At 39.9% G+C, this 23,251-nt stretch overlaps 1 protein-coding gene across 1 annotated transcript in view; it reads left to right on the top strand.

The window, feature by feature from the left end:
- LOC133456668 (semaphorin-4B-like) overlaps positions 1 to 23,251 on the top strand; it is a 55,171-nt gene that overhangs the window by 18,608 nt on the left and 13,312 nt on the right. The window contains exons 3-8 of the mRNA XM_061735197.1: positions 5,774 to 5,934; positions 8,323 to 8,385; positions 8,891 to 9,010; positions 12,941 to 13,052; positions 13,428 to 13,544; positions 17,059 to 17,216. Of these exons, the coding sequence (XP_061591181.1) occupies positions 5,774 to 5,934; positions 8,323 to 8,385; positions 8,891 to 9,010; positions 12,941 to 13,052; positions 13,428 to 13,544; positions 17,059 to 17,216 (731 nt within the window). The remainder of the gene's footprint in view (positions 1 to 5,773; positions 5,935 to 8,322; positions 8,386 to 8,890; positions 9,011 to 12,940; positions 13,053 to 13,427; positions 13,545 to 17,058; positions 17,217 to 23,251) is intronic.

Genomic DNA, 23,251 nt, shown 5'->3' with positions numbered 1-23,251 from the left:
ATATATATTTATATTTAAACCAGTTTCTCCATCTCTGCATGGGAAAACCTTCCTGTCCTGAAAGGCACATGGAAAATGACAATAGGAAATATATATATATTTTTCCCTCTCTCTTGATTTAATGACAGGCCCCACTCTTCATTGACTCCAGATGTCACAGCGTTTTAAAGAGATTCAGGGCTGTTGATTTGGAAAGAGCCTACGATCGTGCAATTTGATTCTGGACGAGATGTGAGCTTGTGCAGCTGGCTTTTCTCTCCCAGAGGGGGAAGACTATTATCTGCCAAAGTGCCTCGAGTGTTAGATGAACCATTTGTTTGTGAGCATATTGAAAAGTTTAAGTCTTGGGTTGTAAACATTTATTGCAGTTTTCAGGCTGTATTTGCATCACGGTCCAGCGCACCACTTAGAGTGTTGCAGATAAGCGCAGGCAGCGATGGCGGAGTCGCTGTTTACAATCCCGGCTTCGAGCTTGTAATCCTATTTGGATAAACAAACGGAGCCGGTGACCCCCAGTGTTTCTAACGTGGGAGGTACGTGGAGTGCGTTTGAATGTTCGGAAAGAGAGAAACATTTACAAAGATGGTCAAAGACTGAAAAAGTAAGAAGTATGTAAACCAGTGGTTCCCAACCTGGGGTCCGGGCCCCCCTGGGGGGGCGCCAGAGATCTCTGGGGGGGCGCGAAACTTTGTCTGCTTTGAAATTATGCAGTTGTATGTTAAAAAATGTTGGTCTCATATTAAAAGAGACATTTTTCAGAAATATTTGTATGTCCTTTTATGTCCTTTTGTGCATATTTTATACATTGTATATTAGGGATGGGCGGTATGGACTAAAAAATGTATCATGATAATTTCCGGCATTTATCCCGATAACGATTAAAAAATACCAATTCAACTCCATCTTTTTAACTATAAATCTATCTCGCTCTCAGATCCGCCATGTTTGTTACACAAATCGTCATCAACGGGAATTTTTCTTTCTTTCTTTCTTTCTTTCTTTCTTTCTTTCTTTCTTTCTTTCTTTCTTTCTTTCTTTCTTTCTTTCTTTCTTTCTTTCTTTCTTTCTTTCTTTCTTTCTTTCTTTCTTTCTTTCTTTCTTTCTTTCTTTCTTTCTTTCTTTCTTTCTTTCTTTCTTTCTTTCTTTCTTTCTTTCTGGCTCATTTCCTTCCTTCCTTCCTACCTTCTTTCCTCCTGCTCTCTCCTTCCCTCTTCCCTTCCTCTTTTCTCCCTTCCTTCCTCCTTTCCTTGTTTTCTCCCTTCTCCCCTTTTCTTCCTTCCTTCCTTCCTTCCTTCCTTCCTTCCTTCCTTCCTTCCTTCCTTCCTTCCTTCCTTCCTTCCTTCCTTCCTTCCTTCCTTCCTTCCTTCCTTCCTTCCTTCCTTCCTTCCTTCCTTCCTTCCCGTACGTTGTGGATTTAACGCAGAACCATAAATCATTTTTACACAAAAACTTTATCAATGGGAATTTATCATTTTTACCGCGAGATGACAAATTCTTATCGTGAGGAATTTTTTGGACGGTATATCGTGAACGGTAAAATATCGCCCATTCCTATTGTATACATATGACTTTGTTTTTCTCCAGAGTAAACCAAAGAGAAATGTATCAAAAAAACATAATTAATGTTCATTTTTTCAATTAAAGACTATTTTGCTGCTAGTACGTACGGGTCGGGGGGCCTGGCTGGTCTTAGACACAAGTAGGGGGGAAACAAGGAAAAAAGGTTGTGAACCACTGATGTAAACGATGGATGACCAGATCAGCTTCCACCCCTTTGCGTTTTTTTTTACATATCTGATGGCAGATCATTTTCAACCAGCTTAGCTCTTAAATAAACCTGTTTGACCCTGAGTTGACTTTCATATTCAGTCTCAACAAGACTGAATCATACAGTCTGTCTAACATAAAAATGATCATCAAACCTTTTTCTTTCCACAAGGACAAGCTTCAAAAGTCCGTCCAGTCCTTTACAAAATGGGATACCAGAATACAGAAAAAAGAGGAGTTTTTTGCTCATATCAAATGATGGATGTGTCTGTCCCCGGTGTACCAGATGTTTGATAATCATCATAATTGCCTGATAAGTTTGACCTCTGTACAATCAATAGTTGAAAGTGTACGATAATTCCACAATGCCTCTAAAAAAGTGAGTATTTTCACGACTATTAATCTTTATTCGTCTGATTTCGAATCAGATTCAGAGGATTCATTTGTTTGTGATTGATATTAGGGTTTCCGCGGGGTTTTAAAAAGTGATACATTAAAATTGCCAAATTTAAGGCCATTAAAAGTGTTAAATTCACTGTCAGAGGTATTATTTTTTTTTTAAATTGGTATTATTTTTTACCTTTTACATTTTAAGCAGTCTATTTTATTGTCATTCACAAAGTGAAATAAATGTGAAACATCTGGTCAACATCAATGAGTCTATAAATCTGTTCTGTATAGTGTTCTATAGTTCAAAATATGTATTAATGTTAAAAGGTCCGTGATTAACACTTAATGTTGTGACAGTTTTTAAAAAAAATCTGAAGGTAGTGAAAAAGGTATTAAATTGGTATTAAATTTAACATAAGGATTGCTGTATAAACCCTGGTTTAAGCCTCTTTATCCCCACCGTCAGAATACACGGCAAAATTTCACCCACTGTTGTCAAATTCGTAGCGTACGATATTTTTTTGCAGAAATACGATAGTTTCAGTCTCTGTACGACAACTTGTTTTTTTCTCTCTGGCAACGCTGTCTGTACTTCATCACGGCGGTTATTTGAAGCTGCAGGAATGAAAGGATGTGGGAGCAGTAACTCAGCAGGTTTATGGTCCGCTGCTCAAAAGATCTAGGGAGGAGATCTTTGGGAGAAGCAGCAAAATCAAAGAGATTTAGATTAGTGTTGAGTAGAGGAGCCTTTTACCTGCTGCCAGTTCTGAGATGGGTAACGAGAGCACTGATCAGCACAGCCAAGTGTAGACGTGTCTCTTTTTTTATGCAGCGTATATAAACATTTGGCTTGTTCTCCTGGAGCTACAGTAGCCGCTGGCGGCCGCTCCTACAACACACGAGGCTTCAAGAGATTTGCTTTGCTTCATAAACAGATACAAGCAACTTTTACCACAATGCGTTCTCTGTTCTTTTGATCTGCATGTTGTAAACTGAGAGTCTCTGCTATCCTTTTTTTTTTTTTTCGTCTATTCCAGTTTTAGTTTAGAGCCAGTGCATAATGTTAAACCAGTTTAACACAATAAAATACATTTTTACAGGAAGTGGCTCAAAACCAAATCTGCAAAGCTCAGTTTTATTTGCACCCATATAATCAAAAAAGTATACAAAACCAAAAAAATGAACAGCAAACAACAGAAATATTACTTAGAAACGGTTAAAGACACAATAGGGGGCTTGTAGCACCCTATAATGTAATAATTTCCTGAAAATGTAATAACGCCTTAAAATGAAATAAAATTTGCACTTAACTCAATCGAAAATGTAATAAAATCCAATAATGTAATAACTTCACCAATAATGTAATAAAATATCTTGACTGATAACATTTTTACCGATAATGTAATACCTTATTACATTTTCAGGTGGGTCTTTTTTTTTTTTCCAAAACTGATAATGTAATACTTGACAAATAATGTAATACATATGTTCATTTTCAGTCCAGAGTTCTACATTTTGTGTTTTAAGAATCTAAGAATGTTATATACACTAGATTTGAAACACCAGAATGACTATTGGGTTAAATTTCAGACTTTGGGCCAAATCCACAAAAGGATTGCGCGGCTTTTGCGGCCGCTAAATCGGTGCAAATGAGACAAAAAGAGAGCGTCTAATTCACAAAGCACCCGCAAAGGGCGAATTGCACCACAAACTGCGCTGCCAAGCAAATAGTGTCATGGTGCGCCTGTTCCATTTGCATGCATGTAAATTAGGTAATATTCATACATTCGGCGCAAAATTGCCCCCTTTCTATGCAAATAAGCCTCATTGCAAAAACCGTCTAATTCACAAAGGCCAGCGCTATTTGCCACACGCAAAAATAGTGGAGCAAATACCGTCTTTTCGAAGCGTGTATTAACTGCGCGCAAACTCCTCACTCCCCATCTCTCTGTTTCTCTCTCTCTCTTCAATATCATTCAAGCCTGTGTGATACTGAATGATATTAAGGGTGAAATAGTCAGATCAAGTGGGGTTGTGGACTTATCTCGGATTTGAAAAAATAAAAATAACAGGACGGAGCTCAGGATTCATCCTGCATAAGGGGCTGCTTTATTACAAACAATTCCACCATATAAACATATAAATCTAGAATGTGTGTGTTTAACAGCTGACCTGTAGGTGTGTGTAGCAAAACACAGAACATGAATTACCGTCAGATCCTGATCTGATCCCGATCCGGTGCTGCAAAACTTTATGGGCGTGTTTGCGCCGGCATATCATTAGAGCAAGATCTTTTGTGAATAGGACCTTAAAGCGGGGCAAATTGCGGGCGCAAATGCGGCGCAATTCACAGCGCTATTTGCAGGGCAATCTATTCTTTGTGGATTTGGCCCCTTGAGTACCATGTAATAAATTCCCAATAACGTAATAAGGTATTACATTATTGGTAAAAATGTTATTACAACATCTGTCAGGATATTTTATTACATTATTGGTAAAGTTGTTACATTATTGGGTTTTATTACATTTTTGATTGAGTTAAGTGCAAATTTTATTACATTTTCAGGATATTATTACATTATAGGGCGCTACAGGGCTATTTTAATCTCAATATATAATAAACTAGTACTTGTGAATGCTTGTCTCTGCCTTGAGCCTCATTCGAGACTGAATGTCTCATTTTCACTGTTTATTTGTTTGTTTAGTTTACTTATGTGATCTGACGAAGAGCCATTAATTGTGCTGTGGTCCATTTGGGTTTTTTTTCCTCTTTCTTTGATGGAGAGACGGCGATATCTCTTTTAGAAGACATTTTATGGGCTGTTTCCACTTCTGGACTGAAACACGGCCAATACTCACGAACATGAAGGAACAACTTAAAGTCCTCTCAATGTTTCTCTCGTATGTGGTCGAGGCATCTGCTTTTGTTTGTGGCATCTTCCTCAACGTTTTGTTTCCTTGGAATCGACTACGACTTCATTCAGTGCGTTTAACGTTGAGCTGCCACGTGACAACAATAGGCGCTGCAGTCACTCACCCCCGCTGTGCTCCCTGTCTGTATCGTGGTGATTCAAAAGTTGCTGTCAAATTCACTTTACAGGTAGAGCGAGAAACCGTGTTTCTGTCTGTGGCTTATTTTCCTAGAAATTCAGAGCGTAAAATGAAAATAAAAAGAAAGTGGTCCTTGAACAAACATTTGCAGTGACTGAATAGCGAGGCACGGCGTTCCCTCCACGGTCTGTGCAAAAACAAATCAGTTTTCAGATTTTCAAGAGAAATTGTTTTTATTTTGTGGCAAAAAAGCTTACGCGCCTTGTAAAAGTGGATAAACAAGTGAAAATGGATGAACAAGAGCTCCAGAGGTCTTAAAGGAATGTTTTCTGTGGTCATTTTAGCCACATTGTGCTGGTGAGTGAAAGTTCGGAGGAAGCGATCACGCGATGATAAACAAGTGCATTTAAAACTGTCCAAGAAAGGAAATCTTAATGACTTTTTATCTTTTCACAGCGAGATAAACCTGAGCGCCGGTTGTACCTCGCCCATCTGGCTCTGTTCCCTTCTGTCCTGTCCTGCTATGTGATAATAATCGGCTGCCTGTGTTTTCTGCTCCGCCCAGACGCGAAAGAGAGATCGGCCAAGAGGTTCTCCATGGACGGCATCTTCAATTACACGGCGCTGCTGCTCAGCCAGGAGGACGACATGCTGTACGTCGGGGCCCGGGAGGCGCTGTTCGCCCTCAGCCTCTCCGACATCAGCAGGACCAAACTGCAGAAGAACGTTAGTCTGCACACATATTAATGATTGATACCATGACGGTAGAAACCAAAGGCATAAATATGTGCATTATTACTATATTTAATATATATATACATTTATATACGCATACATATGCATACACATACATAAATATACACATACAAACCCAGTGATTTTTTATTTTTTTTTTTTCTAAGAACGTTAGTCTTAAAAAAAACTGATTACCCAAGAGATTGATATTGATTGATATCTTTTATTTAGTTTTTTTTTTGTTTGTTTGTACTGTTTATTCTGAATATGCCAATTACCAGGAAGCAAAATAATAAAGCACAGAAAAAACGAAAATAAATGACATATTCGAAAAGGAGCGAGAAGAAGCATAGCTTAATAGCTCTCACCCCTTTGTCTAAAATAATTTAAAAAAAAATATATATATATGTATATATATGTATATATATATATATATATATATATATATATATATATATATATATATATATATATATATATAAATACACATACATACATACATACACAGGCTTCTCTGCCTCTCATCACCATGCCATATCAAATGAATGATAATACACAATAATCATTCATTAACTTTATCCTTTGTACCCTCTAAACAACATATTTTTGTACATTTTCTTGAACTGTTGGATATTTGGACTTTGTTTGAGTTCCTCACTTAGGTTGTTTTGAACATAAGCACAAAAAAATGAATGAATAAAACGGCAGAACAAATTTGCTGTTATATTTCTTAATTCTCGTCTACTTTGTTTACGATGGAACATTTATTATTTAGTGATTATCATTGTTCTTTTCTATTTTATTGATTCATTCTTCTGCTGTTTTATTTATTTATATTTTTTGCTTTTGTTTGTTGATTGCCCGAGAGACTGATATTGATTAATATCTTATTTCGAACAAATTTGCTGTTATATTTATTAATTCTTGTCTACTTTGTTTACGATGGTACATTTATTATTTAGTGATTATCATTGTTCTTTTTTATTTTATTGATGTATTCTTCTGCGGTTTTATTTATTTATTTTTTTGTGCTAATGTTCGTTGATTACCCGGGAGATTGATATTGATTGATATCTTTTATTTCGAAACAGAAGCACAAAAATAACAAAGAACAATGATAATCACTAAATAATAAATGTACCAGCGTAAACAAAGTAGACAAGAATTAATAAATATAATAATGAATTTGTTCTGCTCGAAAAAGGAGTAGGAAGAAGTAGAAAACTTATGAACTCCTACCCTTTGAACTCAATACTATTTTTTTCAGTTGGACCCTCGTTATTGAATATGAAAGAAAAGAAAAAATAAAGAACTTGACATAGTTAAAGGTTGCACAAATTAATAAGAATTTTATAAATATAAATGGTGGTATACCCGGGTTACTTACCCTGAGTCCCTAATATTCATCGATATGTAAAAGCATACATTATTTACATCTGAATTTATATCCACGAGTGTGACTGGTGATGCTGGTTTAAAGGTATTGTGACATCATTTTTAACATGCTTTTAACACTATTAAAAGTCTTGGCCAACATCCCTCAAATGTGTCTAAAAGAGTGTAACAAGAAAAACTTCACTCTAGTACTCTTTTCCTGGCTTTTTATTACAGTGTTTTTTTGCGCCGTGAAAAATGCTTCCTTTCCCCCCTTTCCTGTCAATCATTGCTCCGCTCCTCCTCCCAACCTCCTCCTCCTCCAGCCATACGCTCACAGCGGCGTCGGAGCGACAGGCGAAGCATGCACGGAAAAGCAGGAGGGCGAACCACAGCAAACAATCATAAAAATAAAGGCATGCAAGCAGCAGTGTCCTCTTATCTTAAGTCCAGTCAGTGGCCGCGGGTCTTCTTAGCAGTTTTCCTCCGGTGATTAGAACAAAAGAGGCTCTACAGCTCCGTGTTAAGCCTCATTTATGGTTCCGCGTTAAATCGACGCAGAGCCTACGCCGTAGGCTCTGCGTCGGTGTAACGCGGAACCATAAATCAGCCTTTATGGTGCGCTGGAGAGGAGAGGAGACAGGGAGCTGGGTGGAGGGGGCGGTGATTTAGCGGATCGTTACGTAACGATCCGCCACCAAACCAGGTGCGCCGTTTTTGCACAGTTATGCGGAAAATCCCAGAAAGCACACAATACACTGAATGTTAAAAGTTCGTTGTTTTTTGGGTGTAATTGATGTCAAGACACCCAACAAAACACAAAAAATCAAGAAAAATGTGTTTTTCATGTCACAATCCCTTTAAAGCCTGAACGTGTGGATTAGCAAATATGTGGTATTTGTGGCTAACAGATCATTCAGGCTGAGGTTCAGATTGGGCACAGATGGGCCGTATTTCACACGATTCATCCAGTTTTTTTTGTTTTTCTTTATTCCTCATCTTCAGCTGACATGGGGCACCCCTGCTGGAAAAAGGGAAGAGTGCAGCTTTAAAGGAAAGAACCTGGAGGTGGAGTATGGCTTCGATTGTGTTCATATTTTTTATTTTTATGCATTTACCTTTAGTGCACGTTTGTCTGAAGCTTTGCTTTGCCAAGAAGTGTGTGTGTGTGACAAATCTTTCCACCAGTTGCAAACGGATGCATCAAGTGTGCAGGCTCTCTGGGGGATTGCTCTTTTCTCCTGCAGTCTGCCAGTTACCTTGTTGTCATGCCAGCTGTTGTATCCCTGGGCGACAAGCCTCGGTAATCCATGTGTTGCCGCGTACGACTCTGGTCTGCGCGTTACAAAAAGCTCTGCAGACAACTGCCGGGTGATGCTGGGAGGTTTTCCCAGCAGTGTTTTTTTTTTGAAGAAAAGGGGAATACTTTACTGACAGTTTCTATCGAACAATTCCTGAAGTATTTTCCTGATCTCAAAGATTACCATCTGATTATTCTAAGCCAAGGTTTTAAGGTCTCTTCTAATAATGTCTTGTGAATGGGTTGTCTGACTTCCTGTTTGTTCATTTTCAGACTGATTGCTTCAATTACATCAAGGTTCTGCTGCGGCTGAATAGCACTCACCTGTACGTGTGTGGCACCTACGCCTTCAGTCCCGTCTGCGCCTACATAGTAAGTACTGACCCCTCAACTGTTCACACATAAGCGCTAATGCTGGGGATCGATTCAAATATCAAGAATCGATTAGATTCTGATTCTTAAGATTCCGAATCGATTATCACGCTTTGATTCGATCCGATATTGATTTGGGTTACTGTTAATAAAACAGTTTTTTCAGCTGTTGCATGAATTATATGACTGTCTAGTTATGCAACATATTAATACTAGTATTATATTGAGATTCAACAGCAAGTATTGCAGCTAATGATGCTGTAAGGACCAATCAGCTCCCAGAATGCTGATAGAACTGCTTTCAGAAACATCATGTGGGTCAGAATTATCAAACAGATCCAGGGAGGAAACAGAGACGGATGAAATCGCTTTTATTTATGAGAATTTGGTTTTTAACATTTATGCAAATGTAACCCCAAGACAGTATATAAAGCAAAGAAATATAGACAATTTATGCAATTATAACTGAAAACTTTAATGTTTTCATACCTTTAAACATATTTAAAGGCAAAAACATGGCACCAGTTATTCTCGTGTCCAACAAAATATTCCTTTTTTGGGCATGAACAAAAAAGTACCAAAAGTTGTAATGTAATGATGAAAAAAAACAATTTTTTATTTTTATTTTTTTAATCGATCTTTAGACATATGAATCGATTTTTAGGAATCAATATGAGAATCGATTTAAAATCGGAGAATCGATCTTTTCAACACAGGCCTAATAAGCGCTGATATTTCTCCCATTATTAAGAGAAACTCTGGATTTTTCCTTTCCTGTTGAATTGGGGTAATGATTTTTTTATTTTCGGGGGGAAATCGAGCTCTTCTATCCCCCGTATCTGCGTTGGATCTGTTATCTAAGCGTTGCCAAATCCTGCTGAAGCTCTTTAGCCAGACGAGACAACCGGGGGTACACGAGCTGAGTGGTTTCCAGTAAGAGGGAGGCAGCAGGCCTGTTTATTCACAAGACGAGTACGTCTGGAGTGACGGGGACCGTCCACCCAACGTTGATTTCACTGATAGGGCAGCAGGAGACGCGGGGGCACTAAACTCTCCTCCCGTTTGACGTCAGAGGGTAAGAAGCAAACATGGAAACGCTCAGATTTAAGATGAGTCAACCGGACGTCTGGCCCTGAGCTGAGACTCCAAGAGAGTCCTGTTGGTCATAACGGTGACAGAGTCCACAGAGAGTGTGTGTGTGTGTGTGTGTGTGTGTGTGTGTGTACGTGTGTGTGTGTGTGTGTGTGTGTTTGTGTATTACAAGCAGCCAGGCTCTCAGAGATGCATAACATTAACTTTAATAAACATTTTGTTATTATAGGTCTTCTCAAAACAGTCGCGGAGGACTTTGTGAACATTGTAAAAGGAGCCCGTCTTAATGACTCAGATAAAATAATAAACATTCAGAAACATTCAGGACACGAAGTAAACTAAAACAAGTGCTGTGTAAAACAACCTCCGGTCCTGGAAAGGCCTGAGAAGATCGTCCACTTCACTCCATCGTCTCTGATTTGATTACAAAACCACAAGAACAGGTCAGCGACGGTTCATTATTCATATCTGCTGGGAGGGTTTGTTACAGTTTTAGTCAAATTGAAAGAATCTGGACATTTTGATTCATTGGTTGATTCATCAAAATCATTTTTGGCCTAAATAAATAAGAAAAACAATACAGAAGAACCCGTTTTGATAATTTGTTTACATCTCTGTCCATAAGAAGTTTTTATTTGGGGGTAAAGTGGCCGGCTGGACTTCCCTGCGCTGGATTTCCCTACGTAGAGAAATGTGAAGAGGAGGTGAAATTTCATTCTGCTTCCGCCTTCAAAAACAAAATGTGGTGGCGTGTTTTGTTGTGTTTTTTTCATACACAGAAAACTCTATTTCTACCAAGTATGAACTTTTGATTTGGTGTTTGCATCAGGCAAAAGCACCTGAAGCGAAAGACCAATGTGGGGTTCAGGTACTCGATGAAAGTGTCTGAATTTGCGGCTCTTGACTTTGAAACCCCTTCAGATGGATAAATATGACCTAATCCATGTGTTCATCTCCACGTTACCCTGAATTAGTTAGATCTTGCTCGGACAACTAACAATACAGGTGAAATAGCGCTAGTTTAATTCTGTTCACTCAGAAACATTTCTTAGAAATGAAACATGATTTAGTCCCAGGATGCCTGTGAAGGAGGAACTATTAGTGCATTATAGCTGAAGTTAAGGTTGAATAATTGTAATAATGGATCCATCTTTCCAGTTATCACATAAAAGGGATAACTAGTATCTTTGATCCTCAGTGGTTAAAGACATTGGGATGGCTCATACACGATAAAGATTGGATGGAAACATGACAAAAGCATAACCATGACCCCCCACATAGACACGCCACACACCCTTTAAGACAGATTTACAGGCTCGATCCTATAAAACAGCAGGAGACAACTGTCTCATAACATTTTATGACTAATATTAATAAGATCTGTTAACAGTTTGCTAACAGATTTTGTCAAATTTTAAATCACAAGGCTGTGATGCTCGTAGTCTGGAAGTGATTTTTGTCTGTGAATGTTTTTGATGAATATGTGTGTGTATGCGTGTGTGTGTGTATGTATGAATGCAGGGTGCGATTTGATGGTGGGGATGGTGGGGATATTCTCCCCCTCTGGTTTACGCGTCCTACCCTCTGCTGAATTATTTTTATCCTCGGTGGGGACAAAATGTATCCCCCCCCCACCCAAAGTATTTTCTCCATTACATCGTAATTATTAACAAGTAATAACAACCAAAATACACAGAGTTCGTGTTCATTCTGATTGTGCTGTGATTTTGATACCAGGAGCAAGTCGCGCCCACAGAAAGCAGTTTTATTTTGAAAACCAACCGGATTTTCTTGCGTTCCAAAAGTCCGACTTCCGGCCCGCCAAAATAAAAGATCCAGTCAATCAAATGAATGAAAAAATGAAAAGAATCCAGAGCAGCATATCCTCATATTTTACAGGATCACAACCAAAAATCCAGAGAAAAAAATGCGGCTGAGGAGAGATCCCATGTTTTCTGTTAAACTGATATCGAGAAAGAATTTAAAAAAATATTAATTTTGTTTATTTATTTTTATTTGGCAGATTTAAAAACAATATTAGGAGAAAATATTTCTGCAAATGCAGTTGTTCAGTTCATGTTCAAAATAGGCCTACCGCGTACGTTATGTAGCTTAAGTGTAAGGTTTACACAAGAAACACATTTTAATATAGCCTATACTGTTGGACCGTTGTTGTGTGGTAATTTTTCTGAATCAAAATATTTCTCAAAATTATCCCCCCCTCTGGTTTTTTCACAAATCGCACCCTGTATGAATTACATATTTGTTTCTGCGTTAGTTGGACCAATACAAAAATGTGTCCCCTGTGAATCAAGGTAATTGTCACTCTCATACCAACAATTGCTCATCAGTAATTTGATATTTTTATCTGTTTTGTATCTCTGGTTTTTGTCCAGCCGTTCATAAACCTTCTGAATAGAACATAAACTGCTTAAAACCAGTACTATATATAAGTACATAATCCCAAGAGGTTGGGACTTCTATCACGTCTTTAACGCCCTGTTTCATCTTATGACATGAGCTTTAAAAAGAAAGGGGATAAAAATGGGTCACACATGTATTACATCTTTGATAAAAGGCAGTAACATCTGGTTACCACAGCATTCAGCAGATGTGACTTAAACTGCTTTTCAGGAACTATTTTGAGCAGGATATCAGCACGCATTGGTGAACAATTATGACGCCAGTGTGCAGAAAGCTCCGGCTTGGTAATCAGCTCCAGCCACAGTTATAAATATGTTCATAGTGATCAAATATATGTTGATGATAGGATCTGGAGGCTGCTGAGTTCACTTTATCTTCACTTTTAAGTCAAGTTTTAAACGAACTGAGGCTCAGAGACTTGCCGTTTGTCTCCAGAACACGTCGACGTTCACGCTGGAGCGGGACGAAGCAGGCGAGGTTGTGACGGAAGATGGACGCAGTCGCTGCCCTTTCAACCCCGAGTACAAATCCACGGCCATCATCGTCGGTACGTAATGGTGCATACTGTACATTTACGCATGCAGATGGATTTAACTGGTGAACAGAGAGGCTCAGTGGTTTCTGAAGGGCTCAGTTTTGATAATGAATCATGACGTGTCTGTTAATGTTGCTCGTCTCTATCAGACTCTCTTATAAATAACTGCTTTCAAAAATCTGTCGTTTGTGTTCAACTTCTCAAACAAGGAATTAGTGAATAATTGAACTGGACTTTGACTGGATCTGAGGGAATGGTAACCAGTCGGACTCTGTTCTGTTGTTGGCGCTAAACGTTCCCTTTATCACTGGCTTCATCTCAACCTCATCTTTTTTTCATGACTGCTGTCGGCTCAGATCTTTGTCTTCTCCTCTCGCCTCCCTCCAGATGGAGAGTTGTACACTGGTACTGTCAGTAACTTCCAGGGGAATGAGCCAGTCATTTATAAAAGCTTGGGTCAGGGAACGGCGCTCAAGACGGAAAACTCCTTGAAATGGCTGCAAGGTAAGTTCCCGTCTGATGACGGACTTTTTAAAATGATCTATTTGTTTCCACACATCTTCACTTATGAGCTGACTGTAGCAGATTGGCCACAAAGAGTGTTGTTGAGGCTCGTTCACTAATGCTGCAGAGCAGGAGTTAAGAAGAAGCTGTGTAGGTTGGGTCTTGGGTCGCTACAATAAGCCACACAATTAAGACTTTTGATGTCTTGGTAATCCGTGCTGACAGCTACTCAGTGTTGGGACTAACGCATTATTTAGTAACGGGTTACAGTAACGCCGTTAGTTTTGCGGTAACTAATACTCTAACGCATTACTTTTTAAATTCAGTAATGCAGTTACTAGAGTTGTCCCGATCCGATCACGTGATCGGAAATCGGGGCCGATCACGTGATTGCAGACTCGATCCGGACTCGGACGTTATGAGCCGATCAGGAATCGGATATATATATATCAGGGTTTCCGTTGTCCGGTAATTGCCGGACTTTGTCCGGTAAAATATACCGAAGTCCGGTATTTTATAATCTCTCCGGTCAAAATGTCCGGTGAAAATACTCACTGGCGCCGACATCCACGTGTGCGTTGATTTATGGTTCCGCGTCGCACCGACGCAGAGTGTACAGCGTAGGGTTCGCGGCGACGCGCACCCTACGCCAGACCCTACGTTGAAGGCTCTGCGTTGGTGTGACGCGGGACCATAAATCAACGCACACGTGGAGTAGTGGGCTCGGAGCGGCAGCCATACACCGCATGCGCGGAGAGCACCGCATGCGCGCAGAGCACGCCTGTTTGTTTTGAAGCTGAAGCAGTGTGTATTGATGTAAATAACTAATCACTGAGATATATTGCGCACGACACCCAGAACTCAGGTACCAAAGTCAACAAAAAAAAGTGCATGATGAGTTAATTAAATTATGAGAAGAAGAAGAAAAAGAAGGAAAAAAAGGAAAAGGAGAAGTTCTCCTTTTCAAATAACAATATAAATAAAATGTTACCAAACAAAATGATGAATAAAAATTACCTGTAATGGCAGGCAACACATCAGCTGCAGATGCAGTCTCTCTGCTCATTAAAATTTTTTATACTGACTTAAGAATGTTCAAGCTGCCTACCTCCTATGTGCTCAGTTTACAGTACACATGTTAAAATATAATAAAAGGGTCATCCTGCATAATTTTCTTTTCTCTTCTTCATTTTTTATTGTTTTATAAAAGTATCGGATTGGGACTCGGTATCGGCAAGTCCTCAAAATCAAAGGACTCGGACTCGGACTCGGGGGCAAAAAAACCTGATCGGGACATCCCTAGCAGTTACCGTTACCATACAGTGCGTTACTCTGTTATTTCTGGCTACAGTGAAGTTTTTTTCCCCGCACGCAGAGACCGGAGGAAATGTAGTGTGTGTGCATTCAAAAACATGACGGTCATGGCGAGACCGCTGTGAAGTTAGTTTTACGTTGGATATTCGTTGGATATTCGACAGAAATGCCGCCACCAGAGCGAACGTCTGTCGAATATCCAACATAAAACTAACTTCACCGGCGAGGCGGCGAGTTTTGCAACGTGGAGATATTGTCATTACAGTAATCCCTCGTTTTTCGCAGCGGTTACGTTCCAAAAAGAACCCGTGGTAAGTGAAATTCTTTTTACAATTATTATAGAAGGCTTCAAATAGTGAAGATCAGCACCTCCTCGCACGTATTCCACTGCTCTTCTGAGCCGCTGCATCCTGACTCTGTAGCGTCTTTTTCTCCTAAAGCCGCGGTGCAGCTGTGTTTTTAGAGAGAAGAAAATAGTTATGGGTCGTTTTGTCGCTTTTTTTTTCTTCTGGGCAAAAATATTCTTATAAACCGACATGCTACCATTGGTTATATCTGAGACTGTAATGAACGATTCATCAAAGGGTCCCGTTCTTGAGCTGCTGCTGAAGCTCATTGGTCGTTCTCAGCTTGTTGCTAAGCGACCAACGTTATTGACACAGGAAGTGAAGAAGCGGAGAGAATGTTTAGCCAATCAGAATGCAGAACACGATGCACAATGCAAATCCATACAGAACCTGCTGAAATGAAGACTAGAGGGCATTAATGGGAGCATTTAAAGTAACTAAATAGTTACTTTTCATAGTAACGCATTACTTTTTGATCTAAGTAACTGAGTTACTGAGTTACATTTTTAATGAAGTAACTAGTAACGGTAACTAGTTACTATTTTTCAGTAACTAGCACAACACTGCAGCTACTAATGTGACATCCAAGTACATCTATACAGAGTTTTTTTCCTTTACTCTTGCAGGGTCGTGTGACACATCTAGGGGTGTAACAATATATCGTGCCACGAAATTTCGCGATACAAAAACGTCACGATACGTGTCGTGGACGTGAGAAACTGTATCACGATATTGGGTTATTAATATTAATCTATTGTGTTGACTAGAAACGCGCATCCAACTGCGACCGCGGCCGCAGCCGTGGCATCCAAGTACATCCGCGCGGGATTTTGGTCCCGCGCGGACCAAAATCTTACTCCGCTGAGAAGAAAGTAGTCCCGTTTTGCGGTCCTGTTTTGAGCTCTGAACCTTTACTTATTTAAGTCTGGTGTAGAGTTAAGCCTTACCTTATTAAATTAAACCTTTTTGGGGTCGTGAGTAGGATAAACACGGGGACAACTTCTGCTGAGTTCCAGTGTACTTCAAGTCCGCTCAACAGTGTAGGATTTCAGAACATCAACACAGCACCTAGTGCTGTATCACTCCGCCCAATCTAAAACATACTAACAACTGATATACTGACTAGTGTCATTATAGTCCCTGATTTACAGAATATAAAGAATATATTTATAAAATAATGAACCCTGAATTACCAAAATAAACTTCTTAACAAAAATAAATCTCCTCTTACACTTATAAGGTGAGCATGAATCAATCTTTTTTATGATGTAAAGTTGTATGTATTTATTTACTTTTATTTATTTAATTTTAGTTGTTAAATTTCTGGAAAAGAAAAAAGTCAGATCATACATGAGAGAAACTATTCAGTTTGTGGCAAAATATTTGTACTTGTATGAAACTGAAGATGCATAATGCAAACCTGACATTTACTTTTAGTTCAGTTTGTGGAAAATGTTTGGCCTGGCTTTCTCTTTAAAACTTAAACAGTTATAAAGCATTACAAACTGTAACAATAGGGCAAACGCACAGTATTGTTTTGTATTTTGTGTCTTTCAAATAAAAGACAATTTTTTCCAGTCATATGTTCCTCATTCAAGGTTGTTAAAAAATACTGCTATAATATCGTATCGTTATCGTGACCTCAATATCGTGTATCGTACCGTATCGTGAGATTAGTGTATCATTACACCCCTAGACACATCTAACTTTGCTCCAGATTTATGACAAAAATCACAAAAACGATGAACTTGCTGCAAAAAAAAGAAAAAAATAGCTCCTGTGGTGCCAGTGATGAAAGCACACCATGCCTTTTGTGAATTCATGTATATATTTGTGTTTTCTACTCCTGACAGATCCCGTCTTTGTCGGTTCGGCTTACATCGAGGAGAGTCAGCCGGCAGGTAACCCCGTAGGTGACGACGACAAAATCTACTTCTTCTTCAGCGAGGCGGGAAAGGAGTTTGACTTCTTTGACAGCACCATCGTGTCGAGGATCGCCCGGGTCTGCAAGGTGAGACATACGGGGTAACGGTGGGAGCTTTACACTAGGGATGGGCGGTATGGACTAAAAAATGTATCACGATAATTTCCGGCATTTATCCCGATAACGATTAAAAAATACCAATTCAACTCCACCTTTTTAACTATAAATCTATCTCGCTCTCAGATCCGCCATGTTTGTTACACAAATCGTCATAAACGGGAATTTATCCTTTTTTCTTTCTTTCTTTCTTTCTTTCTTTCTTTCTTTCTTTCTTTCTTTCTTTCTTTCTTTCTTTCTTTCTTTCTTTCTTTCTTTCTTTCTTTCTTTCTTTCTTTCTTTCTTTCTTTCTTTCTTTCTTTCTTTCTTTCTTTCTTTCTTTCTTTCTTCCTTCCTTCCTTCCTTCCTTCCTTCCTTCCTCCTGCTCTCTCCTTCCTTCCTTCCTTCTTTCCTTCCTTCCTTCCTTCCTCCTGCTCTCTCCTTCCTTATTTTCTTCCTTCCTTCCTTCCTTCCTTCCTTCCTTCCTCCTGCTCTCTCCTTCCTTCCTTCCTTCCTTCCTTCCTTCCTTCCTTCCTTATTTTCTTCCTTCCTTCCTTCTTTTCTTCCTCCTTCCTTCCTTCCTTCCTTCCTTCCTTCCTTCCTTCCTTCCTTCCTTCCTTCCTTCCTTCCTTATTTTCTTCCTTCCTTCCTTCTTTTCTTCCTCCTTCCTTCCTTCCTCCTTCCTTCCTTCCTTCCTTCTTTTCTTCCTTCTTTTCTTCCTCCTTCCTTCCTTCCTTCCTTCCTTCCTTCCTTCCTTCCTTCCTTCCTTCCTTATTTTCTTCCTTCCTTCCTTCTTTTCTTCCTCCTTCCTTCCTTCCTCCTTCCTTCCTTCCTTCCTTCCTTCCTTCCTTCCTTATTTTCTTCCTTCCTTCCTTCCTTCCTTCCTCCTGCTCTCTCCTTCCTTCTTTTCTTCCTCCTTCCTTCCTTCCTTCCTTCCTTCCTTCCTTCCTTCCTTCCTTCCTTCCTTCCTTCCTTCTTTTCTTCCTCCTTCCTTCCTTCCTTCCTTCCTTCCTTCCTTCCTTCCTTCCTTCCTTCCTTCCCGTACGTTGTGGATTTAACGCAGAACCATAAATCATTTTTACACAAAAACTTTATCAACAGGAATTTATCATTTTTACCGCGAGATGACAAATTCTTACCGTGGGGAATTTTTTGGACGGTATATCGTGAACGGTAAAATATCACCCATTCCTACTTTACACAGTAGAAAGAGGTGCAGCACGGCTCAAGCTTCCCCGTCCTTAATCCTGCTCCAGTTGGCCTTGAAACAAGTAGGGGCACTCCCACGTCAAAGCATGTTGGATGACATGCAACTGTATTTTCATGCCTGCGTGGAGGCGCTGGGAAGAAAAATGTAGCTGGCGTGTTAAAGCGTCGTCTATATTTGACTGTACAAACATGTTTTCAACAGATTTTCTTTCCCCTTGTCTAAATCATCGCTCCCTCCCTCCCTTCCTCTCCGCTCCCCGCCCTCCCATTCCTCTGCAATGTCATATCCCACTCTCCTTCCATCTTCTTTACAATGTCAGCTGCACTCGTCCATCCCGGCAGCTCCTCGCCTTCCTCCACCAGCCCTTTGAGCTTTTGCAGGCGTTATTAGTATTCAAGGGTGCTTCGCAGCAAAATGAAATGCCTCTTCTCCCCGTCTCCCCCTACACAGCATTTTTTTTGTCAAGATAAAGCATGCAAAGTGTGACAGCTACAGATGTCACTTTGATCATTTTAGACGTCATTCTACTGCCGTCGACCTCCCCAACCCCTTCCCTCGAGAGTTATATTTGATTTAAACTGCCAAACCATTCGCGGACTTCGTCTTTTTTCTCGCCTGCAATCAGATCAATTAAATGGCAATGAAGCCGTGTGATATACATGCGCTCGGCGTCCCCTCCCCGACTGTTGCTCCTTTGTTCGTGGAGGCAGTAATGTGAGTAATCGCGGGGACTGCATGTAATCTCAAGTGACAGCTTAATGACTTAGTCCTGCAAGGCTCTGGCGTTTGGTGCTGCGACACCTCTCGTAGCCGGCAGAGCTCCTCCTGGGTTCTATATATGGAAATCATTGACAGAAAGGCCCACAGACTGTGACAACTCTCTGCAGCTGAGCCGTGCAATCGAGGCAGCAAAGTGTCTTTCTCTGCCACTAACGCACCTTTCATTTCACTGGAATGCAGCATTCCTTTTTTTGTTCTCCTTGTTTCCAATTTACAGTGAATAATAAAGAACGTGAAAGCATCATGAGTTACAATAAGTTTCTTACCGTTTTCTGTGCTTTCTGTGTCACTATAAACTAGGGGTGTAACAATATATCGTGCCACGAAATATCGCGATACAAAAACGTCACAATACGTGTCGTGGAGGTGACAAACTGTATCGCGATATTGGGTTATTAGATTATATTATATAATCTTACTCCGCTCAGAAGAAACTAGTCCCGTTTTGAGCTCTGAACCTTTACTAATGTAAGGCTGGTGTAGAGTTAAGCCTTACCTTATTAAATTAAACCTTTTTGGGGTCGTGAGTAGGATAAACACGGGGACAACTTCTGCTGAGTTCCAGTGTACTTTAATGTCCCTCAACAGTGTAGGATTTTAGAACATCAACACAGCACCTAGTGCCGTACTGTGGCGTATCACTCCGCCCAATCTAAAACAGACTAATCACTACAGATAAACTGACTAGTGTCATTATAGTCCCTGATTTACATCAGAATATACAGAATATATTTAGAAAATAATGAACCCTGAATTACCAAAATAACCTTCTTAACAAAAATAAATCTCCTCTTACACTTATAAGGTGAGCATGAATCAATCTTTTTTATGATGTAAAATTGTATGCATTTATTTACTTGTATTTATTTATTTAATTTTAGTTGTTACATTTCTGGAAAAGAAAAAGGTCAAATCATACATGAAACTATTCAGTTTGTGGTAAAATATTTGTACTTGTATGAAACTGAAGATGCATAATGCAAACCTGACATTTACTTTTAGTTCAGTTTGTGGAAAATGGTTGGCCTGGCTTTCTCTTTAAAACTTAAACAGTTATAAAGCATTACAAACTGTAACAATAGGGCAAATGCACAGCATTGTATTGTATTTTGTGTCTTTCAAATAAAAGACAATTCTTTCTAGTCATATGATCCTCATGCAAGGTTGTTAAAAAAATACTGCTATAATATCGTATCGTTATCGGGACCTCAATATCGTGTATCGTACCGTATCGTGAGATTAGTGTATTGTTACACCCCTACTATAAACACATTTATGCCTGCACTCATTTGAGGCATTTAAAGTAATGATCGCAAAAATAGAAATGTTTTCACGCAAATGTTGACAATGGGGCTCTCGGGGTTTCAAGTGCATCCATTGCCTCTCTGCTGATTCTGAAGGTGGACGGTGAAGCCGGTAGCTAAAATCTCAGAAACTGCTCCCCGACAGGCAGCTGCACCTTTCGCCTGGCGCTGCGATGCTTGCAGGGCGTGCTGAACTGGGATTACGTTGAGCTGAAACCGCCTCACGGAGAACCGTCCCGGTTAGCGGGCTGTACATCTAACGTGCTTATGCAGACCGAGGGAAGGCATGCACTCCCTCTTTTTCCACATGCACCAGGCCAAAAAAAGTGCACGTGTGTTGGAATGTGGTCTTATTTAATATCTGAATCATGTCTTGGACAATAGTGAAGAAAGAAGACGCGCGTCCCGTCACATTAGAGAAGTGGAAAAACTGAAAATCTCATCTTTTGTTTCTTTTTTTTTTTTTTTTTTTAAGGAATTCTAACTATTGTTGTACTTTGGTTAGCCAAGTAATCCTGCTTCCGAGTTGTTTTTTTCTCCCTCCTTTCCTATGCGTCCCCTCCCTTCTTAGACTCCCTCTTCCTCGTGTTTATTCAGGTGTTGCTCCCCGTGGGACGCTGAAAAGCCAGCAGATTTTAAACACTGTGCAGCAGCATTTTCCTCTCCGGCTACTCCTGAAGTTGACAAATGATAAGAAAACTAGCATATACATATAAGAGATATGGAGAAGAGGGGGAGGGCAGATATCACAGGGGAGTGGTCGATGCGACTGGAAGTTGAAGCCGTGCAGCGGAGCACGGCAACAACGGCATCGGCCGGCTGAGAGAGCAGGAATGTGCTCTCCTCATTATGTGCACGGGCTACGAGCACAGCCTCGTAATTGGCTCCCAGGTCCTGCAACGGTCCCACAAGGGTTCGGCTCACTGCAGAGGAGCTGCGTAATTGTTTGTGTGCGACAGCAGCACAGGCAGGAGGAGGAGGAGGAGGAGGAGGAGGAGGAGGAGGAGGAGGAAGTAGTACTTTTTGTCCATCCAGAGGTGATTCACTCCCCGTGCAGGAGTTGTTCTGGGTTTAGGGAGGAGTTGCTGACGGGATAGTTAGGACTTCATATTGGGTGCAACCACTTGTTTTGTTTTGGTCCTGATCTCCCTCCTCAATCTCTTCCTTCTGCACTAAGAGTGTCTTTAGCGTGTGTTTACAAGCTACTCCATAATTGCCGGTCTTGGCCAGGTTGTCTGAAAACTTTTGTGTGGGAATATTTCTGGTCATCTCAGGAGGAAATGAATGTTTGTTTCACCTGTGTAGTCTGAGAGGAAGTCTGGCACGGACCACTGATCTCCATGGAAGCTGTAATTAGTATTTTATCATCTTGTGACTTTCAACTTCTCGTTTAACACAGATCAGTCCTCTGACGTGACACTGCAGGAAAGGATTTCAACAAATTATGAAAGACACTGATGTTAAAGTCATGATTGTCATAACTGACGTTGCTGTTTTCTGACGTCAGCAGCACCCTCTCTGGGGAAATGGCCTCAATTGCAGCTTCAATCTTTTAAGCAGGAGCGTGTTTTGTAGCTTCAATGCTCAAAATGGGATTTTCTTAATCTGGCTGGCTGTCCGACTTTAGAAGGGCATCTTCACACGAATCTGCTGATTGCTCTTTCTTGAAATCTTCGGTCCAAGGACGTCACTAAAGAAACAGGCCTCTGATGTTTTTGCTGGTCTTTGGTGAAGCTGTCCTCGTTTTTTCTTTTCTGTGTCTGAATGTACATTTCTATTTAGGACACCAGCTGCGACAGTAAGGATGTATGTTAAGATCAGAGGATTGATTATCTTGCTGCAGAATTGTATCCTTCTTTCCCTTCAAAGACTTTTGTAGGATGTTTTGGGTCACTCACTGCTGATCTATAAAGTATAATTTAATCAACATAACTGCATTTAAGGCACAGTGAGCAGTCTAAACATCACTACTGGAGTATTCATCTGGTCTTTTATCAGTAAGATCCAGAAACCCACTGCCACTTACGTTATAAAAGACCTTGCGTACGTTAGATCGGGGGTCTTCAGTTCCCATCCTCAAAGTCCGGTGTCCTGCATGTTTTAGATCAGGGGTCAGCAACCCAAAATGTTGAAATTGGACCAAAAACACAAAAAACAAATATGTCTGGAGCCGCAAAAAATGAAAAGTCTTGTATAAGCCTTAGAATGAAGACAACACATGCTGCATGTATTAGTTAGTTATAACTGGGGGAAGATTTTTTTTTCTCATTATGCACTTCGAGAAAAAAGTGGAAATTTCGAGAAAAAAAAGTTGAAATGTCGAGATTAATGTTGAAGTACAATCTCGAGACAAAAGTCGAAATGTTGAGATTAATATTGAAGTACAATCTCGAGAAAAAAGTCAAAATGTTGAAAAAAAAGTCGAAATGTTGAGAAAAAAGTCGAAATGTTGAGAAAAAAGTTGAAATGTTGAGAAAAAAGTCGAAATGTCGAGAAAAAAGTCGAAATGTCGAGATTAATATTGAAGTACAATCTCGACAAAAAAGTCGAAATGTTGAGAAAAAAGTCGAAATGTCGAGAAAAAAGTCAAAATGTTAAGAAAAAAGTCGAAATGTCGAGAAAAAAGTCAAAATGTTAAGAAAAAAGTCGAAATGTTGAGAAAAAAGTCAAAATGTTAAGAAAAAAGTCGAAATGTCGAGAAAAAAGTCGTAATGTTGAGAAAAAAGTCAAAA

The sequence above is a fragment of the Cololabis saira genome, chromosome 2 (genome assembly GCF_033807715.1).
Source record: "Cololabis saira isolate AMF1-May2022 chromosome 2, fColSai1.1, whole genome shotgun sequence".
Classification (NCBI taxonomy): domain Eukaryota; kingdom Metazoa; phylum Chordata; class Actinopteri; order Beloniformes; family Belonidae; genus Cololabis; species Cololabis saira.
Note: the sequence above shows the minus strand (reverse complement) of the source record. Positions and strands in the feature narration are given on the sequence as shown.